Source organism: Xiphophorus couchianus, chromosome 14 (assembly GCF_001444195.1).
Source record: "Xiphophorus couchianus chromosome 14, X_couchianus-1.0, whole genome shotgun sequence".
NCBI lineage: Eukaryota > Metazoa > Chordata > Actinopteri > Cyprinodontiformes > Poeciliidae > Xiphophorus > Xiphophorus couchianus.
In genome coordinates, this window is record NC_040241.1 from 6,583,610 (window position 1) to 6,607,031 (window position 23,422).

General features: G+C 39.9%; 1 protein-coding gene across 3 annotated transcripts in view; it reads right to left on the reverse strand.

The window, feature by feature from the left end:
• Positions 1-227: 227 nt before the first annotated feature.
• The window catches only part of slc12a6 (solute carrier family 12 member 6), a 28,376-nt gene continuing 5,181 nt past the window's right edge, over positions 228-23,422 (reverse strand). For 2 of the 3 annotated variants that reach the window (XM_028037858.1, XM_028037857.1), the window contains 25 exons: positions 20,042-20,130; positions 19,475-19,603; positions 15,235-15,381; positions 15,095-15,149; positions 13,001-13,131; positions 12,644-12,870; positions 11,939-12,054; positions 11,671-11,856; positions 11,307-11,471; positions 9,794-9,892; positions 9,518-9,575; positions 9,238-9,412; positions 8,274-8,392; positions 8,066-8,164; positions 7,839-7,958; positions 7,098-7,202; positions 6,797-6,965; positions 5,857-6,052; positions 5,591-5,760; positions 5,362-5,493; positions 4,811-4,918; positions 3,438-3,512; positions 3,025-3,251; positions 2,804-2,937; positions 228-2,322 (listed from right to left, as the gene is read on the reverse strand). In XM_028037858.1, coding sequence (XP_027893659.1) covers positions 2,231-2,322; positions 2,804-2,937; positions 3,025-3,251; positions 3,438-3,512; positions 4,811-4,918; positions 5,362-5,493; positions 5,591-5,760; positions 5,857-6,052; positions 6,797-6,965; positions 7,098-7,202; positions 7,839-7,958; positions 8,066-8,164; positions 8,274-8,392; positions 9,238-9,412; positions 9,518-9,575; positions 9,794-9,892; positions 11,307-11,471; positions 11,671-11,856; positions 11,939-12,054; positions 12,644-12,870; positions 13,001-13,131; positions 15,095-15,149; positions 15,235-15,381; positions 19,475-19,603; positions 20,042-20,130 — 3,323 coding nt within the window. In that variant the 3' untranslated portion in view covers positions 228-2,230. The remainder of the gene's footprint in view (positions 2,323-2,803; positions 2,938-3,024; positions 3,252-3,437; positions 3,513-4,810; positions 4,919-5,361; positions 5,494-5,590; positions 5,761-5,856; positions 6,053-6,796; positions 6,966-7,097; positions 7,203-7,838; positions 7,959-8,065; positions 8,165-8,273; positions 8,393-9,237; positions 9,413-9,517; positions 9,576-9,793; positions 9,893-11,306; positions 11,472-11,670; positions 11,857-11,938; positions 12,055-12,643; positions 12,871-13,000; positions 13,132-15,094; positions 15,150-15,234; positions 15,382-19,474; positions 19,604-20,041; positions 20,131-23,422) is intronic. The other variant, XM_028037859.1, reaches the window with a different exon arrangement.

Consider the following 23,422-nt stretch of genomic DNA (forward strand, 5'->3'; position numbering starts at 1 on the left):
GTATGTCAACGTTTCAAAATAAGAGTAAGACTGTGAATGATGTTAAAATGCAAAGTTTCAAGCAAATGAGATCCGTTTAAGACTATATTCCTTTGCATTATTTCAAATTAAAAAGTATATTTGGATAAAACCAAAACTCGGCCATAAAACTACATATTTCACAGAAGACTAAGTTATTCCCGTGATTCGTAAAACAAACAAAAATAGACAGCAATGTCTTTCTTTAAAATTGCTTTATTCCCATTTTTTTAAGCAACATTTTTTTCATGATTTTTATAATAATGTAATTAAAAAAAGATAAAACTTAAGGTCTTCTTCTGCCCTTATGTACAAGCGAGATCATTTTCAGGAAATAAAAATCAACATAATGTAATCCTTGCACAACAATGAAAATAAAATAAAAATAGCATTCGAGAGGGATAACACATCTCTAGTTAGAGGTTTCTAAAATTGAACAATAAAATCACAAGCATTCATTTTACATACGGACATGTGCGCATACACATAAAGCAGCACGTGAGTGGGGCTGTTTTGAGGTGTGGAATGAGATGGTTGTAGGATATAACGCTCATACTGCCGATATTCTTTCGAATAACAAAACGAGATCAAACAAGTGACATCAATGCACTCATACCTCATTTACCCAACATGCAGTGCTGTGGTTCGTGCCACAACGGTTCAACTTGACCACTATTATTATTATCCGTTTCTCGTCTGCCTGAGGCCAACACAAACTATAACTAACGAGTCTGACAGTTTATTACACCGATGTCTCTTCTCATGCAGTCCACCGGGCTAGCTACAGGTCCAAGACCTCTAATCACGTTCTCAATAGTCATTTTGGTTTTACCTGGAGATCAATAAATATTTAACAAAATAAAAAAGGCAGCCCTTCTTCCCAGATACGCCGTCATAGCAACACTAGCATCCGAGCCAACCGGCATCAGAGCGGTATTCGCATCTAAACGATTAATCGATAATGATATGTGCCTCTAGGAAAGTCTCTAATTTTTATTTGCACAAAGAAGTTTTGTTCTTTAAGTGCTGGAACGAAATTGACAGAAGCGAGTGTGTGTGTGTGTGTGTGTGTGTGTGTAAGGAGGTGGGAGAGTGTACATTGCCATCATTATAATTGGCCCAAGAAAATTTGACCTTACATCTATACTTTAAAACAAAATAATATCCTTGGGTGTCCCAAGAATACTTTTTCCCCCCTGTTAATTCGAATTATTGCTTCACATGATTTCTTCCAAACATCTACCTTTACTTTATTATTACCTACAGTTAACATTTAAGAAATATTGCATGATTAATTAACTATAATGTGTCTTTTGAAAACATTTTATTAATTTTGTGCTTCAGTTTACATTGAACTTAAGATTTTGGTTCATAAATGAAAGAAACCCAAAAGGAACTTATTCTGAATTTGGTAAAAAACAACAACACAAAAACAAAAAAAAAAAACAGGGCTTCTAATACACAATATTAGTTTCAGACAAATAGCAGCAAATTCTGACATCTGTGCAATAATACTGATTTTAAAGTTGCTGTATCACAAGCTTTAATGTCTACAAAATGAAATGCTGAGTTTGGTGTTCATCTGTTCCTGTAGATGGAAAATGGTACAAGAGATTATCTGCTTTACTCTTATTTACTCCATGTGTAATTCAGGAACAAACAAGTATGTGCCTTCCGAAATAATAATAAAAAAACAATAATAATACTCCTCTTGATACCAGACATTTAGGCCTCACATAGCAAACTAACAAACGTCCAAAATACATTCTGTACAAAAAGCAAACCCTGAGTTTCGTTGGTGGAACGACTGCATTGTTTACAGACCCATCATATTTACTTTAACTGTTCCACTGCCTAAACACACCTGCTTCGAACAAAACGCTGGTCCCTTCAACAGATCAAAGATCTTCCAGGTGAACGATTCCCACACACACACACACACAGACACATGCACACACATGATTGCTATGGGTTCTTGTTGCTCAATCGTGGAACTGTGTTGGCGTTTCCTCGAGTCAACATAATTGGAGTAGAAACCACCATCATGGCAGAAAACGAGTGAAGATGAAAAGTTGGGTGGGATGTTGACGTGACAACCAATGCTGCAGCCAGGGACGGTCTATCCCACGCAGCCCACACAGAACCAACCCATCTCCGGTCTTCTCCATGATTGGCTTGCTTGTTAAACAGTGTCTTCCAGTGTCTTGTCCAATCAGGAGTAGATGGTGATGACTTCACTTCCGCCTCCTCGGACCAACAGGACGCGCTCCAGTCCTTCAGTCAGAACCTCCAAGAACTCCATGTCTGGGTTCATGAGTTAAAACTTTACAGCTTGTATTAGAACCGGGGCTGCAACTAACGATTACTTTTGTAAATCAATTATTCTGACGATTGATTGATTAATCGGATGAAAAGACAGATTTTTCATTTAACAATTTGCTCCTTTTTTAAAACAATATACATTGAAAAATGCAAAGAAAGAATTTTAAAAAAAGAAAAGAAAAAACATTTTCTTGCCTGAAATGAAACTGGTGAAGCTAAACTTTGTTGCTAGGGGAGTTTTGAGTAAAACATATTTACAGACAAAGATGCTTTTATCTTAAATGCAAGCTATATTTTTCAGAAAATTGTCTTTTTTTGCATGTGTTTACTCCAGTTAACGATCAATCAATTACAACATTAGTCAATGATTATTCCAAAAATCAATTAATCATGATTAATCCCATTAATCGTTTCAGCCCTCATGAGAACAGTGAATTACAGCAACAGGAGAAAGAAAGGATACAGTTCTCGTCACCGTCCGTGTTCTTCGGGGGCCCCGGCATGTTGAGCAGGACGAGCCGGGCATCGTGGGATTTGTTCACGATGACTTCGTTGAGCTTGACGGCGGTGTGCATCCTTCTGACGTTGGAGTGGTCCCTTAAAGAAAAGAAAAAAAAAACACACAATCATCCACCTCTCTAAACCACTGCGATCAGACAGAAGTGCATCGCTATCCGTCCTCACGGCCTGATGCTCAGCATGTCTCTGAAGCCTTCGGGCGTGGAGCAGCCGGAGTGCGCCGCTCTGTACTGGGCCGTCTTCTCTTTGGTCCAGGTCATCTGGACGCGACGGTGGTGCTCGGAGCTGATGCTCACCGGCCGCTCCCGCTCTCCGCCGTCGGTGTCGTCCTCGTCGTCTGACCCGATGCTGGTCAGGCGCAGCATGGAGTTGCGGTCCTTCACCAACTGGGCCTGCGTCGCATACGGAAACAAACATGGACTCGGCTCGTATAACCCCTGATCCAGGGCACCCGGCTCGAACCCGGGTCAGGCTTGATCCTTTTTCTTATTTTTTCCCCAATGCGATTTCTCGCTCCTCTGCCACCAACCTCCTGATTCTGAACTCTCGTTTCTTTCTCGCTCTCTGCCTCTTTGTACCTGTCTGTCTCTGTCTTCTTTGATGGGGTTCGAAGTGTGGCCTTCAGTACTCCTGAACCTGGGCGAGAGATACACCTAAAGACAACACAAGGTCACCTAACCTGCTAAAAAAACCAAACACAGGCTGTGCCTACTCTATCGGGAAGCTACAGGAGCACAACGCAAGTTATGGAGCCCATCTGTCTAAAGAGGCAGACGGGATTCAAATCAGAAGACCTCTGAACTTCAGTGGGAGGAGCAGCAGGGGGAAGTTACAGAAAAACAAATCATGGTGGAAAATTATTAAGAGGAACTATGACATGAACTTTATTTACACTTTTGTGTAGCTAACTTGACAAAATAATAGTGCTTCTATCTGGACTGTTGAAAGATAATGGCTGAAACCAGCTGGTTTTGTGAGATCAGTTTAATTCAAATCTGCTCTCTCAGAAGTTTGAAGGTCTTCGCCTACAGCTAAATTCAGGCAGCTTCATATGGCAAAGTGAAACAGGGTAAACTTACATCGTCAAAACTCCAGCGCACCCTCTGAGCAAACCAGAGGCAAAGGGAGAGGATATGAAATGGAAAAAATAAAATACCTGCTACATTATGATCCTCTTTTTTTTTACCCTTTTGTTCACTTCAGGGATTCAACAGGCTTCACAAACTTGAATTTAAGACTTTTAAGACCACTATGAATGGAATTTAAGACCTGTATCTCCACAGAAGTGGTTGAACGTCGTCCAGCCAACTGGCGATAAAGTTGCGCTTATCCAAGATGGACGCAAAAAAGCTAGCTAGTTATCTAGCTGGTAAGGATTTATTGGCAGCTAGTCAGCGGTAGCCTCAACGGTCTGGAGTCACAGAACATAAAGAAGATGTCTGAGTGTGACTCAAACTTTTGCCTGACAAAAGTTCTCACAAGAAAATTAAAAATTACGCAGAACTACTGTGCATGCCGTCATCGGGATGCAAGACATCAAAAAACATGCGATTGCAATGCTATTGCTAAATATTGCAATAATGACATTGATTTTAATTATTTTTTCTCCTTTTATTTTTATATCCCGACAACTGTGAGACTTGGCATCTCAGGAAGGCAATGTACAGTTAGAGTGCCTCCTACTGGTCAAGTATATAAATGGCATGTAGAGCTTTAACTTTGTATTTTTCATTTTATTTTTTTTTATTTCAGGGCATCTGAAATAAAAAAAATCTATGTGGAGTAGAACGCAAGCGTAAAACTGCACGTGCCTCACAACCTAAACTGGCAATCTCAACCCAAAAACTGAGTGAGCATTGCAACTTCTTGCTTTGTATTTGCCCCACTTTACAAAGACACCCCTCAAAATGAAAGGTGTAAAACAAGAAAAACATTTACACCGCACACTTACTTCTCTTTCTCTGTCTGATTTAGAGAGTCGCATTTGTCTGAGCATCTGAGATCTCTGCTCCATCATCAGTGTCCTTTCGTAGGTGTACGCACTGATGTCGCTGTTATGCTGGAGACGGAGAGGAACGAAAACACTCGGATTATTACACATTTATGACAAACTTTGACAGATTATCAACGTTTCAATTCTTTTGTAGATTTATAAGGTTTTGTTAGGACAAAAATGATCTCACAGCTGAGCTTTAGATACTTTAGAATGTATTAGAGTCTACAAACTAATGAATAATAGCAGCTTTCATTTATAATGAGCGCAAAAATAAAAAAAATTAAAAACCAATAGCTTAATAATTCTCAAATATTTGAATATTGCTTATATTCATAAAAATCCTAAAATAGTTAAACTGACAAGATTTGGACATATGAATTTTATATAGCGTGCAATGTTTGCAAAACATGAATTCACAAAAGAAATTAAAAGCGTTGAGATGATCCCAAAAACTGGGGCCCTGGGCTAGAGCCCTATAGCCCTTTCGGACCCAGCTGGTCACATACCATCTCCACTACTTCCACCTCAGCTTCAATACGAAGGTGATAGAGAAACGTTGCCAGATCCTTCTTCATCTGAATCGAGTTGTCCTCCATCTGAGCCACGGTGAAGATTCGCATCCCACATTTACGCCACACCTGGATAGAGACGGAAAATTATTCTCTCAGGAAAATATATTCATAGAAAATGGATTAATTTAATACAAATGGTTGCATTCGCCCCTCCTTCCCCCACCTTGTGTTGGCGAAGGAGAAACGGCAGCAGCATCAGCATCCCCCCGTCGTGGACGATCCACCACACGTCGATGTAGCCGTCGGTGGGCGGCTCGCTGTTGCTGGGGAACAGGGAGATGTTTTTGGGCACCAGCAGAGCCAGGTGGGCCGCTGTGGTCACTCGGACCGTGTCTGGAAGGAGGAAACAGACGGGGGTTACCGTCGGGTTGTTGAGTGGAGGAAAAAAAAAAAAAAAAAAAATTGCGTTTCATCTCCTCTGTGGCTCACTGATGAAGGTCTTCCAGGCCTGCGGGTCTTCGCTCTGCCTCCAGGTGTGCGGCCAGCCCATCACCACCGTGTTGGGCTTCATTCCTCCCAGACCGCTCGACTGGATCATGTGACTGATTCCTTCGCGGGGCTTTTGAGCCACTATGCACTGAACGAAGCCCTTCACCCGTTCCTTCTCCATGAGAAGCTTCAAAGTCTGAGGGAGGAGAGAAAACGGTCCAGACGCTGTTAACATTCATGTTAAATACAGCGCTACATCATAGGGGTGGGCATTCATTCTATTATTTATCATTTATTTTGATACGTTGCTTTTCATGGTAAGAATTTTGATTTATTGCCAGAAAAATTTGCAACCCCTCCAAAATTGTGTGCATTTCAGCATCGTTAGCTTTGCGTCTCTGGGAACATATTAAAGGATTCCTTATTTAATATTTTTTTTATTTTTGTGTTGGAGTTTTATTGACAAATTACCACTTCTTTCTCCTCATGGTACAGCTTTATTCTTGAAAAAAAAAAAAGAAAAATCATAAATCTTAGTCTGGGCCTTATATTGTGTCATAGAGTTGATCTAAATTAAAATCCTAATGAATAGAAGCTGTACAATACTCGTCAATCAAGATGGCTGCCCTGGACGTGCTGACATCACTCTGAACTAAGGAAACCCAAGCACTGCATTTTTTGGGGGAAACAAAATCCTGATTTTCTAAAAAGTTTAACTAAATAGAAACACATGCCTCACGTGTTATTTTTTTCTTTGCTATTTGGTATCTCTTTATGTTTATCACTTAGAATTCCCTTGACAAATTCAGGATTAAGGTTGGAACATGCTAAAATATGGAAAAGTTCAAGGGGGATGAACACTTTTGCACAACACTGCATGACTTCCAGTATTACCAGATCCATGGAACCTGTCTGACATGTGATGCGCGTAAAGATGAACCTGTTCTGCAGCCAGAGCCTCGCCGTAAGTCTGCAGGAAGTGTCCTGGGACGACCGTGCCTACGATGGTGAGGCCCTTTCCTGCCTTCAGCTGGCTGGCGAACGTCAGCAGCCGCGGAGACTTGACGTGGGCGTCTTCGTCCAGTTTTAGCAACACCAGCAGTTGGGGCCTTGGGAGAAAAAGGAAATAAAACTGGATTTTACATAAATTCGTGGCCATTTGAATGCTTTAAGCTTTAAGTTTATATCTTTTTGCATCTAGGCATGAAGAAGTCGAAGTCCGTGAAGTGCTCTGCTCTTACCTCCAGTTCTTGGTGTGTGGTGGTCCCTCCTCCAGCCTCAAGAGGGCGTAGCGGGCAGCACTGAGTGACAGACCGCGGATCCCGTCTCCCCACTCCTTCTCTGCTCTAATGCACACAGCAATAAAGAAAAAGGATAAATTTGCTGAAAAAACTCCGGTAAGCAGAAAAAAGAAAATGAAAAAAATGCAGTGGCGCCACCAAAAGGTGGGAAAGGGGTGGCCCATGACCCCGGCACATCCCCAAAGAATTACGTTTATGTCATAGAAAGTCATACAGCGTCATCTTCTTCAATGAAGACATAAATGTAAAAAACAATAAATACATTAAAAATGGATAAATCAACAAATAAATGAATACTAAATTAATTAAAAATAAATAAATACTAAAGGAATAAATGAAAACTAAATGCATTTAAAAAATGAATACTAAATAAATTAAATACTAAATGAATAGATTTAAAAGAATTAATATACTAAATAAATATATTAAATAAATGCAAAATAAATAAACTTAAAAATAAACAAATGATTGAATACCAAATAAATTTATTCAAATTATAATTTTTTTTAAATTTGTATGTGCCCCCCTAAATGTTACTGTTCTGGCCACCCGTATGAAATTTTCTGGGTCCACCACTGAAAAAATGACCAAATCAAACTATTTCAAACACACGCACAGGAATCTGAACCATACTGTACATGTACAAATGCATGGAGCAAATACATCACCATGGCAACATACCCATGATATTCAATGTATTTGTAGATCATGCCAGCGATCACCATGGCAACGATTGCGTAGTACCAAGAAGATATGAACATGAGAGCGAGGCAGATGATCATCCCCAGAAACGACAAAGTCCTGGACAGATGTGGAGCACAAGAACACTTCAGTCTGCACGTTTGTGTGTACAACTGCGTGTAGGCGGGTGTGTGTGTCGGGGTGTGTGTGTGTTTGTTTGTCAGTACCAGTGGTAGTAGGAGAAGCGGGGCCTCCAGTTGGGGGTTCTGAGCAGAGTCTGCAGAGCGCAGGCCAAGTTCACAAACAGGTAACACATCAGGAAGAACCTGGAGAGACGGAGAAGTAAAGCTGGAGTCCGACAGGGAGAGACTGGCTGACAGGCTGGGCGACCGAGCCAATCAGGACAGGCCGTTCAGAACGGCCTCATTGGCTCACATTGTGAGGATGGGAGCGACCAGGTCCAGAGAGGCGATGAGAATCCCCAGCTCAGCTATCAATGCCGTCAGGAGAAGAGCCCAGGTGGGTTCGCCGTTAGCTTTCCCATGTCCAAACACCTGGAGCACAACACAAACACAGACCCACGCCCATACGCACACACGCACGCACACACACACAGAGGGAAAACACAGTGATCACACCAAAGACTTTACACCGGAAATGTCTAAATAAGCTCTCTAAGCATTAAATAGTGAATAAATAATTGCTTCTAATCCTTAAATCTTTTATCGTCTGTTAAGATTCTGAACTTTGTTGTTCTTTCACAATAATCTGAATGTCCCAAAAATGCTCTACTTATGCTAGCTGCATGCTAAAGATTAACATTAATGTGATTATTTTTTATTTGACCTTCATCATTGCTCGCGGCTAAGAGAAGGAGCTGTGTCTCGAAGGCGGGGCTTGGCCCACCCAGCCGTTTTCCACATCTGAATGGTTGCCATGGAGATTAAAGGATTTCTCAAACATGCATGAAAGAGTCAAAGCAACATTCCAGGTATACTTTTGGTGAGAAAATAACATTGTAACGTGATGTAAAGCTAAAAACAAATTCCAATTTCTATAATACTGCTCCTTTAAATCTTATCATGTCTGTTAGCTAAACATGCCTTTATCTGCTCGACACAAAGTAAAGAAGGTGTTTATAATTTTTTTGATTGCCTTTGTTAGACCAATTCCATCTCTGATTATCAGATAAATTCAGCTTAATATGAAAGAATTCACAGAGTTCTAGAAAGCCCTTAAAATGTCTCTACAAAGCTCACCTCTAAAGTAAAAAAATTAAACTGTACAACTAAACTCAAACAAAACATGACATTGAATCCCACACAAAGAAGTAAAGGCTTTCTTCTCCTGCCCACCTTTATCACTTTACAAAATAAAAATAAAATAAAATGACTCCTACCCGTAGAAATGGGATGATGTTGTCCTTGGCGATGGCCTGCAGGAGTCGTGGCGCGCCGGTCAGCGACTGAAGGCCTGCGCCGCATGTTGAGAAGAAGGAGCCAATCACAATGACCCAAGGAGAAGGCCAGGCCAGCGTGCCAACAACCAGAGTGCCGTCAACTGACTCTCCAAACCTGCACAGGCGAGTTAGTGTAAATCTTTTGAGTTTTCACAAAAAAAAAAATAGTAATTTACTTTACACAATAAAGTAAATACAGGTAAGCGAATGATGTACTGACTTGTCTCTGAGGACGACGCCGTCGATGCAGGCGCCGAACAACACGACGCTGCTCAGGTCTACAAGGATGCCACTCAGGAAAACAACATTCTCGCCAGAAGAGTCCAAACGGCTTATAATTATACCCATAAACTGAACTATGAGCTCTCAACCAAAGGACTTTCAGAAATAATTTGAGGCTCCTCCTTTTTTGTTTTTCCATATTTGAATTACAAGTAGGACAGATTCTTCAAAACCTTGCTAGGAAACTAAGACATAAGATACGATACAAGGATACAGACAAAAGACGTCGTGAGGATAGCAAGGATGGTTCCGATGGGGATGGAGCGCTGAGCGTCTTTTAAATCTCCCGACCGATTTGAACCAGCCATGATTCCTGAGGAAGAGCAGGAGAATAATATTTTTTGGGTTACTTTTATTTGCTGAACACAAAACATCAGCTATTCACTAAAAATAAAAACAGAAGAAAAACAAATAAGAATGTGCAGGTGAAAAAATAAACAACTTACACACCAAAGTAAAGTTTGAAACATTATAAGCTATGAGGAATATGAAAAATATGAAGAGTTTAGATCAGGTGTAAAAATTCAACACAGCCTGTGCCCATAAACATTGTGTGAAGTTCGATCCGACTGATTAACATGAATTACAGGCCTGAGCCTGAAGAAAACCAGACACATTAAATTTAAATTAAGATTTCACTGCTTTCGTTTTTAGAGAGTAATTTAAATAAGCAGTGCAAGTTTTGTCGTTTTCAATTTTTTTGAAAACATCTTCCAGCTCCATCTCGTCGCTTGTTGTAACCGCAGGGTGAGTAAGGTGCAAATCTTCTGGGATGTGTGATTGATAGGAGCAGAAAGGGGCGGAGCTCCGGGCACATTGTGCAGAATGCTGCACTTGTTACAGTCTAATGAACGTCTGCACCTTACTTTATTATTTCCTGAATAGGGTAAGCTGCTAACTCCTCTATTTACAATACAAAAAGTAGATTGACACAACTTTATATCGCGCCTTCTCATTTGGTTTTCTTTATGCTATATGTGTTGAAGACGTTTTGGGTCAGGCTCAGGCCATAAATCTAAACGCTGATTCAAATTGAGTAAAATAATGGAAATAAACCAGAAGGGGAAACAAAACAGTAAGAAACAGCTAGAAATCTGCATGACAAACAAAAACAGACAAACAAAACAGAAACAAGCAACATAATTCATTAGAATAGTTAATTAAATCAATTAATTATGTCTCATTTAAAATGTGCTTTTTCATGTAAAGATACACTTATTTAAATATGTGAAATTTGAACCAATTTAAATTTTACAGTTCAGAGAGAGTAAAAAACTGACGCATTCATGATATGTTTGATTATAAATCCTCAGAGGAACCAGGAGCAAGAATAACTTTGACTAATTACAAATTTGTGACTAATTACAACTTTGACTAAGTACAAAACAGAGATGAACTTTAGAACATGTGTCGAACTTACGGCTTGCGGGCCAAATTATGCCCACTATAGCTATAGAACTAGAACTTCAAGATAACAGTTGAGTGCTTAGATATTATTTTATCAATTAAATAAATTCAGTTTTTATTGGTATAGTGCCAAATTACATCAATAATTTGCTACATGCTAAAGTTTACAAAAATGCTACATATTTTTTAATCTTACAAATTGAATGCATAGACAGTTTGTCAACAGTTTGTCAATAGGGAGTTTTATCAATACGTTCTTAGCGGACATTCATGATCCTGATGTTGCCTCCCGCTGTAGAGTAAGAGCACGAAATGTGTACCTGTGACCGAAGGGAAGAAGATGCCCACCAGCAGGGTGAAGGAGGTGGTGATGTCGGCGAACACGTACGGATGAGGCAGTGATGCTGGAGGTGACGAGTGAGAGGAGCTGAGCGAGCTTTTCTGCAGAACCTCGCCTTTGCTGATGTAGGAGCTCCACAGGTTCTCTAACAGGAGGAGAAAATTCAGAAAACAGCTGTTTGGAGAACGAAGCGCGCCATTCCAGGTTTACTTATCAGATTCTCAGTCAACGTTTATCCCATTATTTATCATAAAGTTTGATTTTGGGCTGATATTTGTACAGTGGTGGAGTGCTAGAAGCACTAGATCAATTCTTTTAAATGGAAATAAGAGAAGAAATATTACCCGAAATGATGCCACTGGCCAGACCAGGAATCCCTTTAATCTTAGTGAAGTTATTAGAGGTGAAGTATTCGTCACAGGTGGCGTTGAGTTCGGTGCTGTGGCAAAATTCTTCCCAAAGAAGTGTGGTTTTCTCCTCCACCACTGGCACAGCGGTGGGGACAATGACCGGTCCAGCTGTGCTGTTTTCTAACAGCACGATTCAGACATGTTAGCACAAGACAACAACTAAAACACGTGACGACTCTAAGGAGACGAAGCGTCAACCCACCATAGCCGAGTGTGAAGTTGCTGTCGAAGCTCCCCACTGTGTCTTTGATTCCCACCGGGACGGTTTTACTACACTCGACGTGGCTGCTGATGGTTCTATTCCCCAGCATGCACACGCTGTTGGAAACGAGACCCAGCAGTCAATAACGACACCAACTAGTGAACGGGTCAGGGTTGAAAATCTCACAAAAGAATTTGGTCGTGCTACAACCACAAACTTATTTTATTGGGAGTTTACAAGACAGGCAAACACAAAGTGGTGCATAGGTGAGAGGTTGAAGGAACATCTGAAAGGTGTTGTGTTTCTTATTTTATTTTCTTACACTGAACCACTTTAGTCGGCCAATTGCAATGAATCCCAATACAATCTGACAAAATGAGGAATAAATTAGAGACATGTGAATATTTTTGTAATGTAGTGTCAGTGGTAGCGCCAAGAGGGGGCCACTCTTGAAAAATGCTGGCCCCTCCCAGAGAATCATTTATATGTTGTAGAAAGGCATACAGTCATTTACTTCAATGAAGACAAATGTAAAGCAAAATAATCAACTAAAAAGAAAGACAGAAAGAAGACAGGAAGAAAGAAGGAGAAGAAAGAAAGAAAAATATTTTTTTTTAATCTGTGTCCCCCTAAAATGTTTACTAGCTTGGTCTGGCCAGCCCTATGAAAATTCCCAGGGGGCGCCACAGAGTAGGGTACACTTACTCAAATTTATGCTCGTAGAAAGCGGAGACAAACGCTCCGATGTAGATGGAAACGATGGAGACGATGACACAGGCCAAGAAGATGGAGGCCAGCTTGTTGACATACTTTACACCGACAAAGACGAGGAGGGACATGAGGAGGAGACAGATGCTGCCGTAGACCCGCATGTTGTTCAACATGGCCGCCCCGCCGCCTTTAAAGATTTCTGCCTGAGGAACAATGTACATCTGGGAGACGGAGGGGGGAGCGCGGTTAATATAAGGACTAATATTTTAGACTACAATCAAATGATCAAGGAACGTAGACAAAACTGCAAACACTGGTGGGGCGATTAGCAAAAACGAAGCCTAGTCCTACCAGGAAGATCTCGATGGCTCCCAGGATGTACATGGCCCCAGCGAAGGTGGTGCCCAGGTAGAAACAGATCCCTACAGCCCCTCCGAACTCTGGACCCAGAGAGCGGCTGATCATGAAGTAGGAGCCTCCAGCTGGAAGAGGGTGTAGAGGGTTAGGGTACACTAGCAGTGGAGGAAGTTAAATGAACCACAGTGTGTTGAAGGGGAAAAAATGATGGAAGCAGAAGAATTTAAAATCAGTTAGACAAAAGAGGAATGGATATGAATGAAGAGGAAGGCAAAGGCAGAGAAAAGAGGACAGCTGATGACTATAAAGTCACTATTATTCTAAAGAGAAAGTGTTACAAGGGTATATTGGAATTAGACAATTTATATTTTGGGAAAAATATTTCTGCAAATGACATTATGAGTGTTTTTGTGCTTTTAGAAAAAGATTCTGTTGAGATACAGCTTACTTCATTTGTTTTTGGCAAAATCTAATTTAATAATTTACATTTGTTACCTTTTCTGTCGTCTCAGGGTTTAATAACACATTTTTTAGTTTAACTAAAAAGTCCAATTTGGAAATCAACTAATTTACAACTTTACGGTTTCAAATATGTCAAAAAACAGAGAAAATGAAAACGTAGGATCAGAAACAACAACTTTCTCACTTATTTTCTAACTATGGTATGAATTGCAAAACCATTCATACAGCTTGAGTGTTTTCACGTTTTGTCCCCCTAACAGCAAACTCTGTGTTTTACCGCAATGTAAATTTGACAGAAAACCGCATAATAGTGCCAAATTGGGAAGCAGAACATAAATGGCACATGGCTTAGAAATTTTCTTAGAGATCTAAAAAGTTCCAGGCCTACGTCCCCTTGACTGATCTCACCAAGACGGTTGAAACAAACAGCACCTCTATTTTTGCTGATACAATTGTAAAACGGATAATAGTAGTACAGGATTATATAACACATAAAGAACAAATTTGAACAACTAAAAGCAAAGGGAAAACAGTGTTGGGTGTTCAAATAGCAAACCTTGTTGCTGTGAAGACTAAGGCACTCCTTTCCCAAACCATGGTGAACATGGTGATTCTTTACCTTGCTTAACTGGCTGTGTGGGAGGATATGTTTGTTTGCTGTGTTTACGCAACACTAGTTAAGTTAGACTTTCATCATGGTAGCGCCCATACATATGGTTTGCAAAACATCTTCCAAACATCACTTTAAGAATTACTTTCCATAAGAAACGGCACTTTTAATTTTGTCAATTTAGACTAGCGATACATGTAGCATTGATTTTAGTCACTCTTTTATACGCGTCCTGTAAATACGTGTTTCCACCACAGCTTACTGCTGATGCGAGGAGCGGCCCTATTGTAATGCAAAATCCGTCTTACAAGTTGTAACAAATTTGCTCCCAGTTTCCCAGTGGCAAATCTGACTTCACAGGACATTCCAGGTGATTTTTATGACTGGGAAGTTGGAATTTCCCAGTTCTGAGTACAACTGTAAAGCAGCATTAATCCTGTTATGTATCCAGGAGTATATTTATTTGCATTTGCTATGAAACTACGTCAAAGCCTTAAAGAAAGTACCTCGGATGAGAAATTATGTCAAGACAGTCACAGTATACATAAAAAGATCCTTCTGTCTTCAGTTAGAAGGATAACAGAATAATTTCTGGTGCCGGGTTGTATTTGGAAAGCCAAAGTTCTTATAGTCTTCTGAATTGCCTATAATAAACATGGAAACAGTGTAAGCATGAGAACTAAAAGCTCTTTCAGCAGTGCAAAGTAGATAAACTGAAGCTGCATGTTATCCATGTTACATTTGATCTACTTTAATTTTTTTTTTTTCAAAATGTGAAGATGCTACAGGCATGAGAAAATCACGTTACTTTGACATTTTATTTAATGTGCCAATCTAGACACACTGTTGAAAGATTAAGTCAGTGGCAACTAGGTTTTAATTTATGAACACAGAGCAGAGACAGGCAGCAAGAAAACAACAAAAATCCCTTCAGGAGCATAAACGTAAACATCAAGATTAAATAAATCCTAGTCATGTGAGATTGGGAAGAGAAGGTCCAGAACTAAAGGGAATACCTGGCACAACTCCATTAGTGGCGATCGCGCTCATTGAAATAGCAGTCAGCAACGTCTGGAAAGCAGAAACAGACCCACAAAACGTTACTGGAAATGTTTTGATAGTCTCGGTGAACGCATGCCGACAAAGAAATACTCACGCAGCAGCAGCATGTGAAGACGATGCAGAGGGCCTGCAGAACCCCAGCGGTCCCCACCACCCAGGTCAACCTTAGGAACAGGATGACTCCGAAGATGTTTTGAAGGCAAGGGAGGTAAACGCCCATGAACGTCCCCATCTGCGGCGACTGAAACAGAGACAAAGTATCCGTTTGAAATTTAGCCTTTCGTACTGTATGCTTATGTCAACTTTTATATTTTGTATAAAGAATGTCAAATGAATGCGTATAGACAACAGCAGCAGTTCCTAAAATGTTTCTAATAGGGATGTTCAGATGTTCGCTGTATTCAAGGTGGTCCACATCATTTTGCGTACGTCTTTCAAGATTTAGGTTACATTAAAACTCAAGTTAAATTCCTTTTATTGCACACAAACTCAACCAATAAATCTTCTGATTACAAAAGAGGGGCTTTTATTGACATTTGTCAGTAAAAGAAAGATGAACAAATAGCAGCTGAAACGCTAGTCTTTAAATTTTATGACCTACGAGGAAAAAACAACACTGAGTTTATGTCACTGGGGGAAAAAATGATGTTCTCCAAATTTTGTATGGAGAATTAATCATGTAGATTAATTGGAACTATAATAGTTGGTAGCAGAATTATCAATGGATCAACAAAACAGAGTAAGAATTATAACCTTGTAGTTCACTTATGTGAAAAAGTTGGTAAAATAAAGACAGGAGTTCATAATTCAGTGTAGACTAAGTAGGACTAATAAAATCTGGTATAATACATTATGGCACTGATCTAATATGTCAGGCACTCAAAGGCTTTGCATTGGGCCCTCTTATTTATTTTTTGCTATGTCCCTCTTAAACAGATCATTAAGAGGGATCTGTTCCATTACATTTCATATTATCTGGACGCAAATGACATTCAGCTGTACTGTTTTTTCAGAAAGTCTGTTCTTCAAGTTGTCAGATTCAGATTTCAGATTTATTTGTATCCCAAATTGGGCAATTGATGTTGCAGCAACTATAAAAATTAAAAGACAAAGTATCAAAGCTTAAAAAATAAGGATCAACAAAAAATACCAAAAGAACATGAAATACAAATCAATACATAAAGGGAAGAGTACAGCAATGGGTTTCATTATTGACCGACAGTTGCTACACTAGATCAGGTGCAAGTCCCCCTACCTTGTCCTGCATTTAAAAGAGATATTGCTGTAGGAACAAAGGAGAGCTTGTACCTGTTACTTTTTATACAAGGACGTCTGAGCCTGATGCCAGAAGGCAGAAACTGGAACTCAGCATGTAAAGGATGAGAAGAATCAGCAATAATGGCTTTAGTTTTTCTAATGATTTGTTTTTTACACAGTTCTGTGAGTGAGCATTGTTCAACCCCTACGATCTTATTGCTAGTATGCATTACTCTGCTAAGGGCATTTTTTGGTCAAATACTAAGATTCCCAAACCAACAGAGGAGGGAAAAGGTCAATACAGATTCAATAAATGATCTATAAAATAGGATCATCAATGATTCATCAACTTGAAACTTTGCGAGCCTCCTTAGACAAAATAATCTTTGCTGGCCCTTTTTTGTAGGTTTTCTGAATGGCAGGTAAATTTTAACTTATTATCCAAAATAGTCCCAAGATATTTAGTTCTCTACTGTCTCCACGGTCCGACCTTTAATTACTGTTTGATTTGTGTTATGGGGTTTCTGTCTGAAATCAATGCACATGTCCTTTGTTTTCTGTACATTTAATAAGAGAAAGGTTTTATTGCACCAGTCAACAAATTCATCGACCACAGGACCATGGGCATGTTCATCATTGTGTAGAAGGCTAACTGTCATCTGCAAATTTTAATATTAACCTGTTGTCATGCCAGCTGCGACAGTCTGTTTACAAAATGTAAAGAAGAGGGGAAAGGATGCAGCCTTGAGGGGACCCAGTAGACAGGGACATCTCTCCGGACATGCATCCATTCACTCTGACTTTCTGTGTTCTGGATGTTAAAAAAAAAAAATCAAGAATCCAGCCCACCACATTAAAATCCAGATGAAAGTTATTAAGAAGTTTATCAATCAAAATACAGGGCTGGATTGTGTTAAAAGCAGATGAGAAGTCTACAAATAACAACTTAACATGGCTTTTGTTACTTTCAAGATGTTTAAAATCACAGTTTAGTAAAGTGGCAGTGGCATCCTCAACTCCCCGACCGGCTCTGTAGGCAAACTGTAGAGGATCCAATAAATGTTCAGTCTTGGTAAGAAGATATCTCAATCAATTTTTCCAAAGAGTTCATGACAGGGGAAGTCAGTGCAACAGGTCTAAAATCATTCAGGACTTTTGGGTGGCTCGTCTTAGCCACAGGAATCACTATGGACTGTTTCCAGCACCTTGGCTCCCTCTGTTGGTTAAGTGACATCTGGAAGATGCAATAAAAAATAGGAGCCAACTGTTTCGCACAAGAGGAGAGCAGTCGACCACTGATATTATCTGGTCCTGGGCTTTTTCTAACCTTACAGCGTTTAAAAGATTCAGCTACAGAAGTGACATCAAAGGGGATATGACCACAGCAAAGAAGTTTGTTTTTCAGGATTAAAATCTCATTACTAAAATCAGAAGAATTAAACCTAAGATAAAACATATTAAACTCATTTGCCAATTGGTTATCAGAATTAAAAACCAGGAAGAACCACCTTTCTGTTGCACTTGATCTCTGATCCAACAATTGTTTTCAGCCCATTCCAAACTGGGCCCAGTCTATTTTAGGCAAGGTCTTTCTCCAGCTTTTCCTTCTAATTCAATTTTGCCTTTTTCGTGTCATTCTTAATTTCCCTTCTAAGCAAATTCACCTCATTGAGGTTTCCTTCACAAAATGCTTTCCTCTTTTTGTTCAACAGATTTTTCAATGATTTTGACATCCAGGGTTTACTACTAGGAAATATTTTCACTGTTTTCTTTGGAATCACACAGTGTTCACAGAAAGTCACACAGTTACCAATAACATCAGTTAATTCATCAATGTCACTACAAGAGTCCTTAAACATGTCAAAAGTCAGTCATGTCAAAGCAATCCTGCAGGTTGAGTTTGGAATCATCAGTTCAGTTGTTGATCTGTCTAGTGATGGTTTTACCTCTCCTAATAGCAGAACGATAAGCTGGTATAAGTTGCACACAATTATGGTCAGCTCCACCCAATGGAGGGAGAGGGACAGATTTATATGCTCCTTTGACAAAACCATAACACGGGTCCACAATTTTGTGGTTCCTGTTGGGACAGGTGACATATTACCTGAACCACCAGAGTCCCTAAAGGAGCCAATCAATGTCTCTTCAAGGTCACTCAAACAACTTCAAAGCGTTTTATCATTTGAGAAATATTTGCAAAAGGCGGTCAAAATGAAAACTTGACTATTTCCTCACATCGAGACTATAGTTATGCACGTTCGAATTTATCAATAAAACGTCCCTTGTTCCCCTTCCATCAGTCCAAAACTCTGCAGAAAGACTCTTAAGTGAATCAAACAGAAAAACTGCCATCACTCCAGTTTTAATGTCCTTGTCCTAAATGAAAGCAGGTTCACTGCTGAGTGCAAAAGGAAAGTGTTTCCTGGTTGTGTTCAAATTCAAACTATGTCTAGTTTCACTTTTAAAAAAAAGAATGAAAGCATGCTCTTATTTTCTTGTCGTCTTTAATTTGGCCCAGTTACAAGCTAATCTTTAAGTGGTGCGGCAGCATTTTGGTGATGCTTGTACTGAACACACCGCAGAACCAGAAAGGAAGATTAAAACTGTTTTGGTTAAACTCCGCCTACCCAAATCCTCTTCCTTCTGTCTGGTGGAAAGACATGCCAATCTAAGCAGGAAATACTATGAACGGCCAAAACAGATCGTCTTATCTTGGACACATGCGGCTTATCGTCGAGCGCTGCAGTGTACTCCGAGTTCAGGTCTCGACGCCCTTTGAGTCGTAGATATGATTTGTCTAGACAACAACTCTATGACCGACGCAGGAGAGGATGGACGATGAGCTCATCCTAAAAGGGATTCCAGCTGTTTTCCACCATTTCTTCAAGCAAATTCAGTCACATTGTGTGTAATTTATCACAGCATTGTTTCTGATACTTTACATATCAGAATATAACAGTGTTTGATTTTGAGATTTTATGCTTTAACATGATATAGAGAGTGTATTAGAAAAGCTTTATTGTGTTATTATTTCACAGTAAACTCTGATTTTCAAAATGATTTGTAGCATTTCACACCTTGCTGGCTTTCTTCTTCTCCCCGATGCTCTCAGCCTCCTCATGCTCCTTTGCTCCCTGCGTCAGGTTGGTGTAGTTAGCCAGGCGGTTGAGCAGAGAAGACACCTTCGGCCTAGTGTCCATCTCCTCCTGTTGGTCATCGAACAATGTCACAGTGTGAAAACGGGGCGATAACAGTGGTGGGGACACGAAAAGACAGCAATAAGTCTGGAACAAAGAAAGGATCAAAGTCAAAAGCAGCAAGATAAAGAAATAAAGAGAAGAGGATGGGTGTTAATCAAGAGGAAGAAAACATGACAGAGAAGAAAGAAGCTGACTGTTGAGCATTTTACAGAATGCTACGCCAGAAAAAGGTTAGAGACATTTCCAGAAAAGCTGGTAGTCTATACAAGCTAAAATAAGCTGCACCCACCATGCAGCTTTTTAGCTCAAGTTTGGCAAACAGAAAAAAACACCACACACAACCACAGAGATTTTTGTCACCATCAGTGCTACGAGACAAAATGTTGCAGAAAACTTAGAACGTTAAAGGTAGAACAACAGAGATAATCAGTTTGTCTGTCAAACCTCAAATAAGGCCAAGTTCCTGTCGAAAAATTCATCGTCATCCATCCCATGACTGTTGTTGATGTAAACACTGGAGATCTTCCCATCCCCTGAACAGCAAGAAAAGAGAACACACACACACACAAGACCAGAACTTTAATATGAGCACATACAGTCGAGATTGCTGTCGTCTTGATTCATCGAGGTCAAGCTGTACGGATTTATGCAGCACAGTCCAATGAAAGAGCGACTGTCACCGAATCCATCAGCACGCATCCCTGCACCATCAGCAGCGCTTGACTCAGCACCATCACTTCCCTCTTTGCTTCCCCAAGCTAATGCCAGCAGTCGTCCGCACGCTGCACTGTGGGTGACATAGGGCTGCTGGAAAGCGATAAAAACCTGCAGCTGGTCTTCAGCAGGAGGGACGTTTTCACGAGTCCTTTCGCATTACAGGATACAACAAAACTGCAACATTTGGTGCAAACCAAGCAACGCGTGTGTTTTGGTTGAATACAGACAAAATGTCAGGGAATGACCTAACATCTGACTGAGTGAGAAAAAAAAAACTAAAAAAAACTAACTCTGAGACTTGGGAGCACCCCTGGCGAACAAACCTGCTCAACAGGACAGTCCAGGTTCAGGGATTCATCTGCGGTTCCCAGACTGCATCTGCTGAGTCAGGCTCACAGAGCTGCAGCCTGACACCAGTTCTTCATCACAATGAAACCAAAAAGAAGAACTGGTTACGACACAAACTGCATATCCTGCGATGAAATCCTTCTGACACGACTGCTTGCTCAACCGTCAGATTCACGGGTGTTGTAGTTTTATTAAGGCGCAACAACACTCAAATTCAGAACTACAACAGATGGCAAAAACAACAGGAAATGTCTCAAAAAAAAAAAAGTTTGAAAAAATTTTTAGCTAATTGAAATCTACAATTGAGAACCGGATATTTGGACGTTTTTTTTTTGTTTGTTTGTATTTTTGCTTATTTCAGAAACTCTGTCTTAACTCTAGATATCATTGAAAACACCAAGTAGGGTCAATAAGAGCTGAAAGTAACCCCAACATAACTGATACTGTCTGGAAATATTTATTAGCCAAGCTAAGAGTCAGATTATGGTGGAACTCCTTATTGGTCTTCAAAACAGGCTATTGATGTTAAGTTACTAAATGTCACGACAGGTGAACGTCAACAGATGTGTGACCATGCTGGTATTGACGGCTCGTCATTCACTCGCCAAAAAAATAGATAAATTCTGAGGGTGGAACGTGAGCAAATACTGGTAAATGTTTATCCACCAGCAGTGGCTCATGCTGAGAAGCACGTGGACAGCAGGAAGGAGGTCAACAGGGATCAGTGGGTTCAGGAGTTTCTGTGGCTAAAAGGAGGAATTGACAAAACATTGTAGCTGCATCTGCAAAAAAAAAAAAAAAAGAAGAAGCTAATAAGAGAAATGGATGGATGAAATGGATGAACCAAGGAGCAGAGATCAACTTTGATTTATAAACAAATAATGAGCTTTTTAGTGGAGATGCCCTCATCAGAATGTTGCACCCAATTTCTGATATCCGATTTTCAAAAATCTCTGCCGATATTGCTTCTACCCGATTCCTATTTTGCTTTCAGAACTGTAAAAAAAAAAAAAAAACTTACAAGATCCAAAAGAGTTTCTAGCTGAACAGATATCAAGTTTGGATAAATCAGATTCTAATTCCTTAGTATGTTTTATACTGGCTTCGGCATCTTATCTGCAGTTAGCACAGTTAGCATGGATAGCATTACTAACTGTAAGGCAACTTTATTTATTTTTAAGAATGTATGGGATTGTGTAAGCACAATCCCATACATTCCTTGACAGATGTTTATAGCTAAGAAAAATAAGACATAATTTCTGATGCACAGTGAACAGCTGGTATGTGTAGGTGTTTGGGATAACAACCACTGATGAATAATCAACCTGAATAGCTGAACAGCTAGCTACCCAGCTATTCAAAGTCTACTTTGTACTTTGCATAAAGTCTACAAAGCACAGACTCTGTAGGAAGTGGAATATACAGTATTTGATTGTATAGAGTATCTGAACCTATGGCTACTGAGAAACGATTGCTAGCTGGAGGTGTGGACTCTGCTGACGTCTTAAATTTTACATTTGGCTGTAATGTATGTAATTCGCCACTTCAACACAATGAAGCTTCCTGAAAATTGCCTGCGCCGTACAACCCATTTATAGTCATCAGCCAATCTTCTAGTGCACCTCTACTTTATGTCTTGTAGAACCATGGCTTAATTTTTTTTTCCTGCAAATGTGGCAACATCTTGTAGGGGTGTTTTTTTTTTTTTTGCTGACTTAAAAGTTAAATAATTAACACAAGACACTGCACTTCTTGTAGGATCTGGTGACGTTTAGTGAGATGTTCCATCTGAGATACTACAAGTGCATAACAGTTACTATCCGCTGTGTTAAAACCGATGAAAGTGTAAAGGAGTGGAATTCATTTTTTCAATTCTCTGTTATGAATTGTGCATCTTCTTCACTTCTCTACTGCTGTCTGCTCAGAGCCACAGCTGCTAGTCCACATGTGGGTGAACTCGAGGGGAAAACGGCTGTTTGCTTCTGAGAGCGTTCCCAAACAGAAGGGCTCCTCCGCCCAGTAGTTTCAGCAGCCAACTGTAATGGTGTCAAAAAATAATGAATCGTAGAGGAAATAGCTGCTCAGCCATTCACTCTGACTTCTCCTGTCATTACTTCAGGAACCTGACTCAGTTGCTTCAGTAGCGCCACTGCGTCAGCATTTTTTCCTTCTTCTTTTATTTCGGGACACGTGGAGACAGAAATATGGACAGGCTGTAGCGTCGCAGCGGCCCGATCGAAACGGATTAACCGTCTCAATGTCTATTTATGGAAGCTTATTAAAAAGTGCGGTGCATCCTCATAACAACGCAACTGCTTAAGTGGATCAGTGGGCTAATGCAGTTACATCACACTGAGCCAGTGAACCCATCACAGATATTCTTATTTGCTGTTGGGAAATTTATTATTTATATTTATTATTGGGATTTTATATGCCAGACCAAGGTTCTGCAACTTTTACAACCAAAAGAGCAATTTTGCTCCAAGGACAACCAAATAAAACTTGTTCAGAGCCGTAAATGTCACAAGACATTTTTAAAAAAAGAAAAGCGTTTTAGACAGCTTTAGGAAATTTCCTGGCATTTTTAAAGCATTTTATTTCCAATCTTTAGGATTTATAAAATAAAGATAAACATAAAAAGAGTATTCAAACCAGAGCTTGAAACATGTCACTGGTCCTTTTCGTGGCATTCTTTGTAGAAATTCAAAGCAAATATTGCAGGAAAAAATTTAACAGGTAAAGAACTGCATTTGTTAGCGT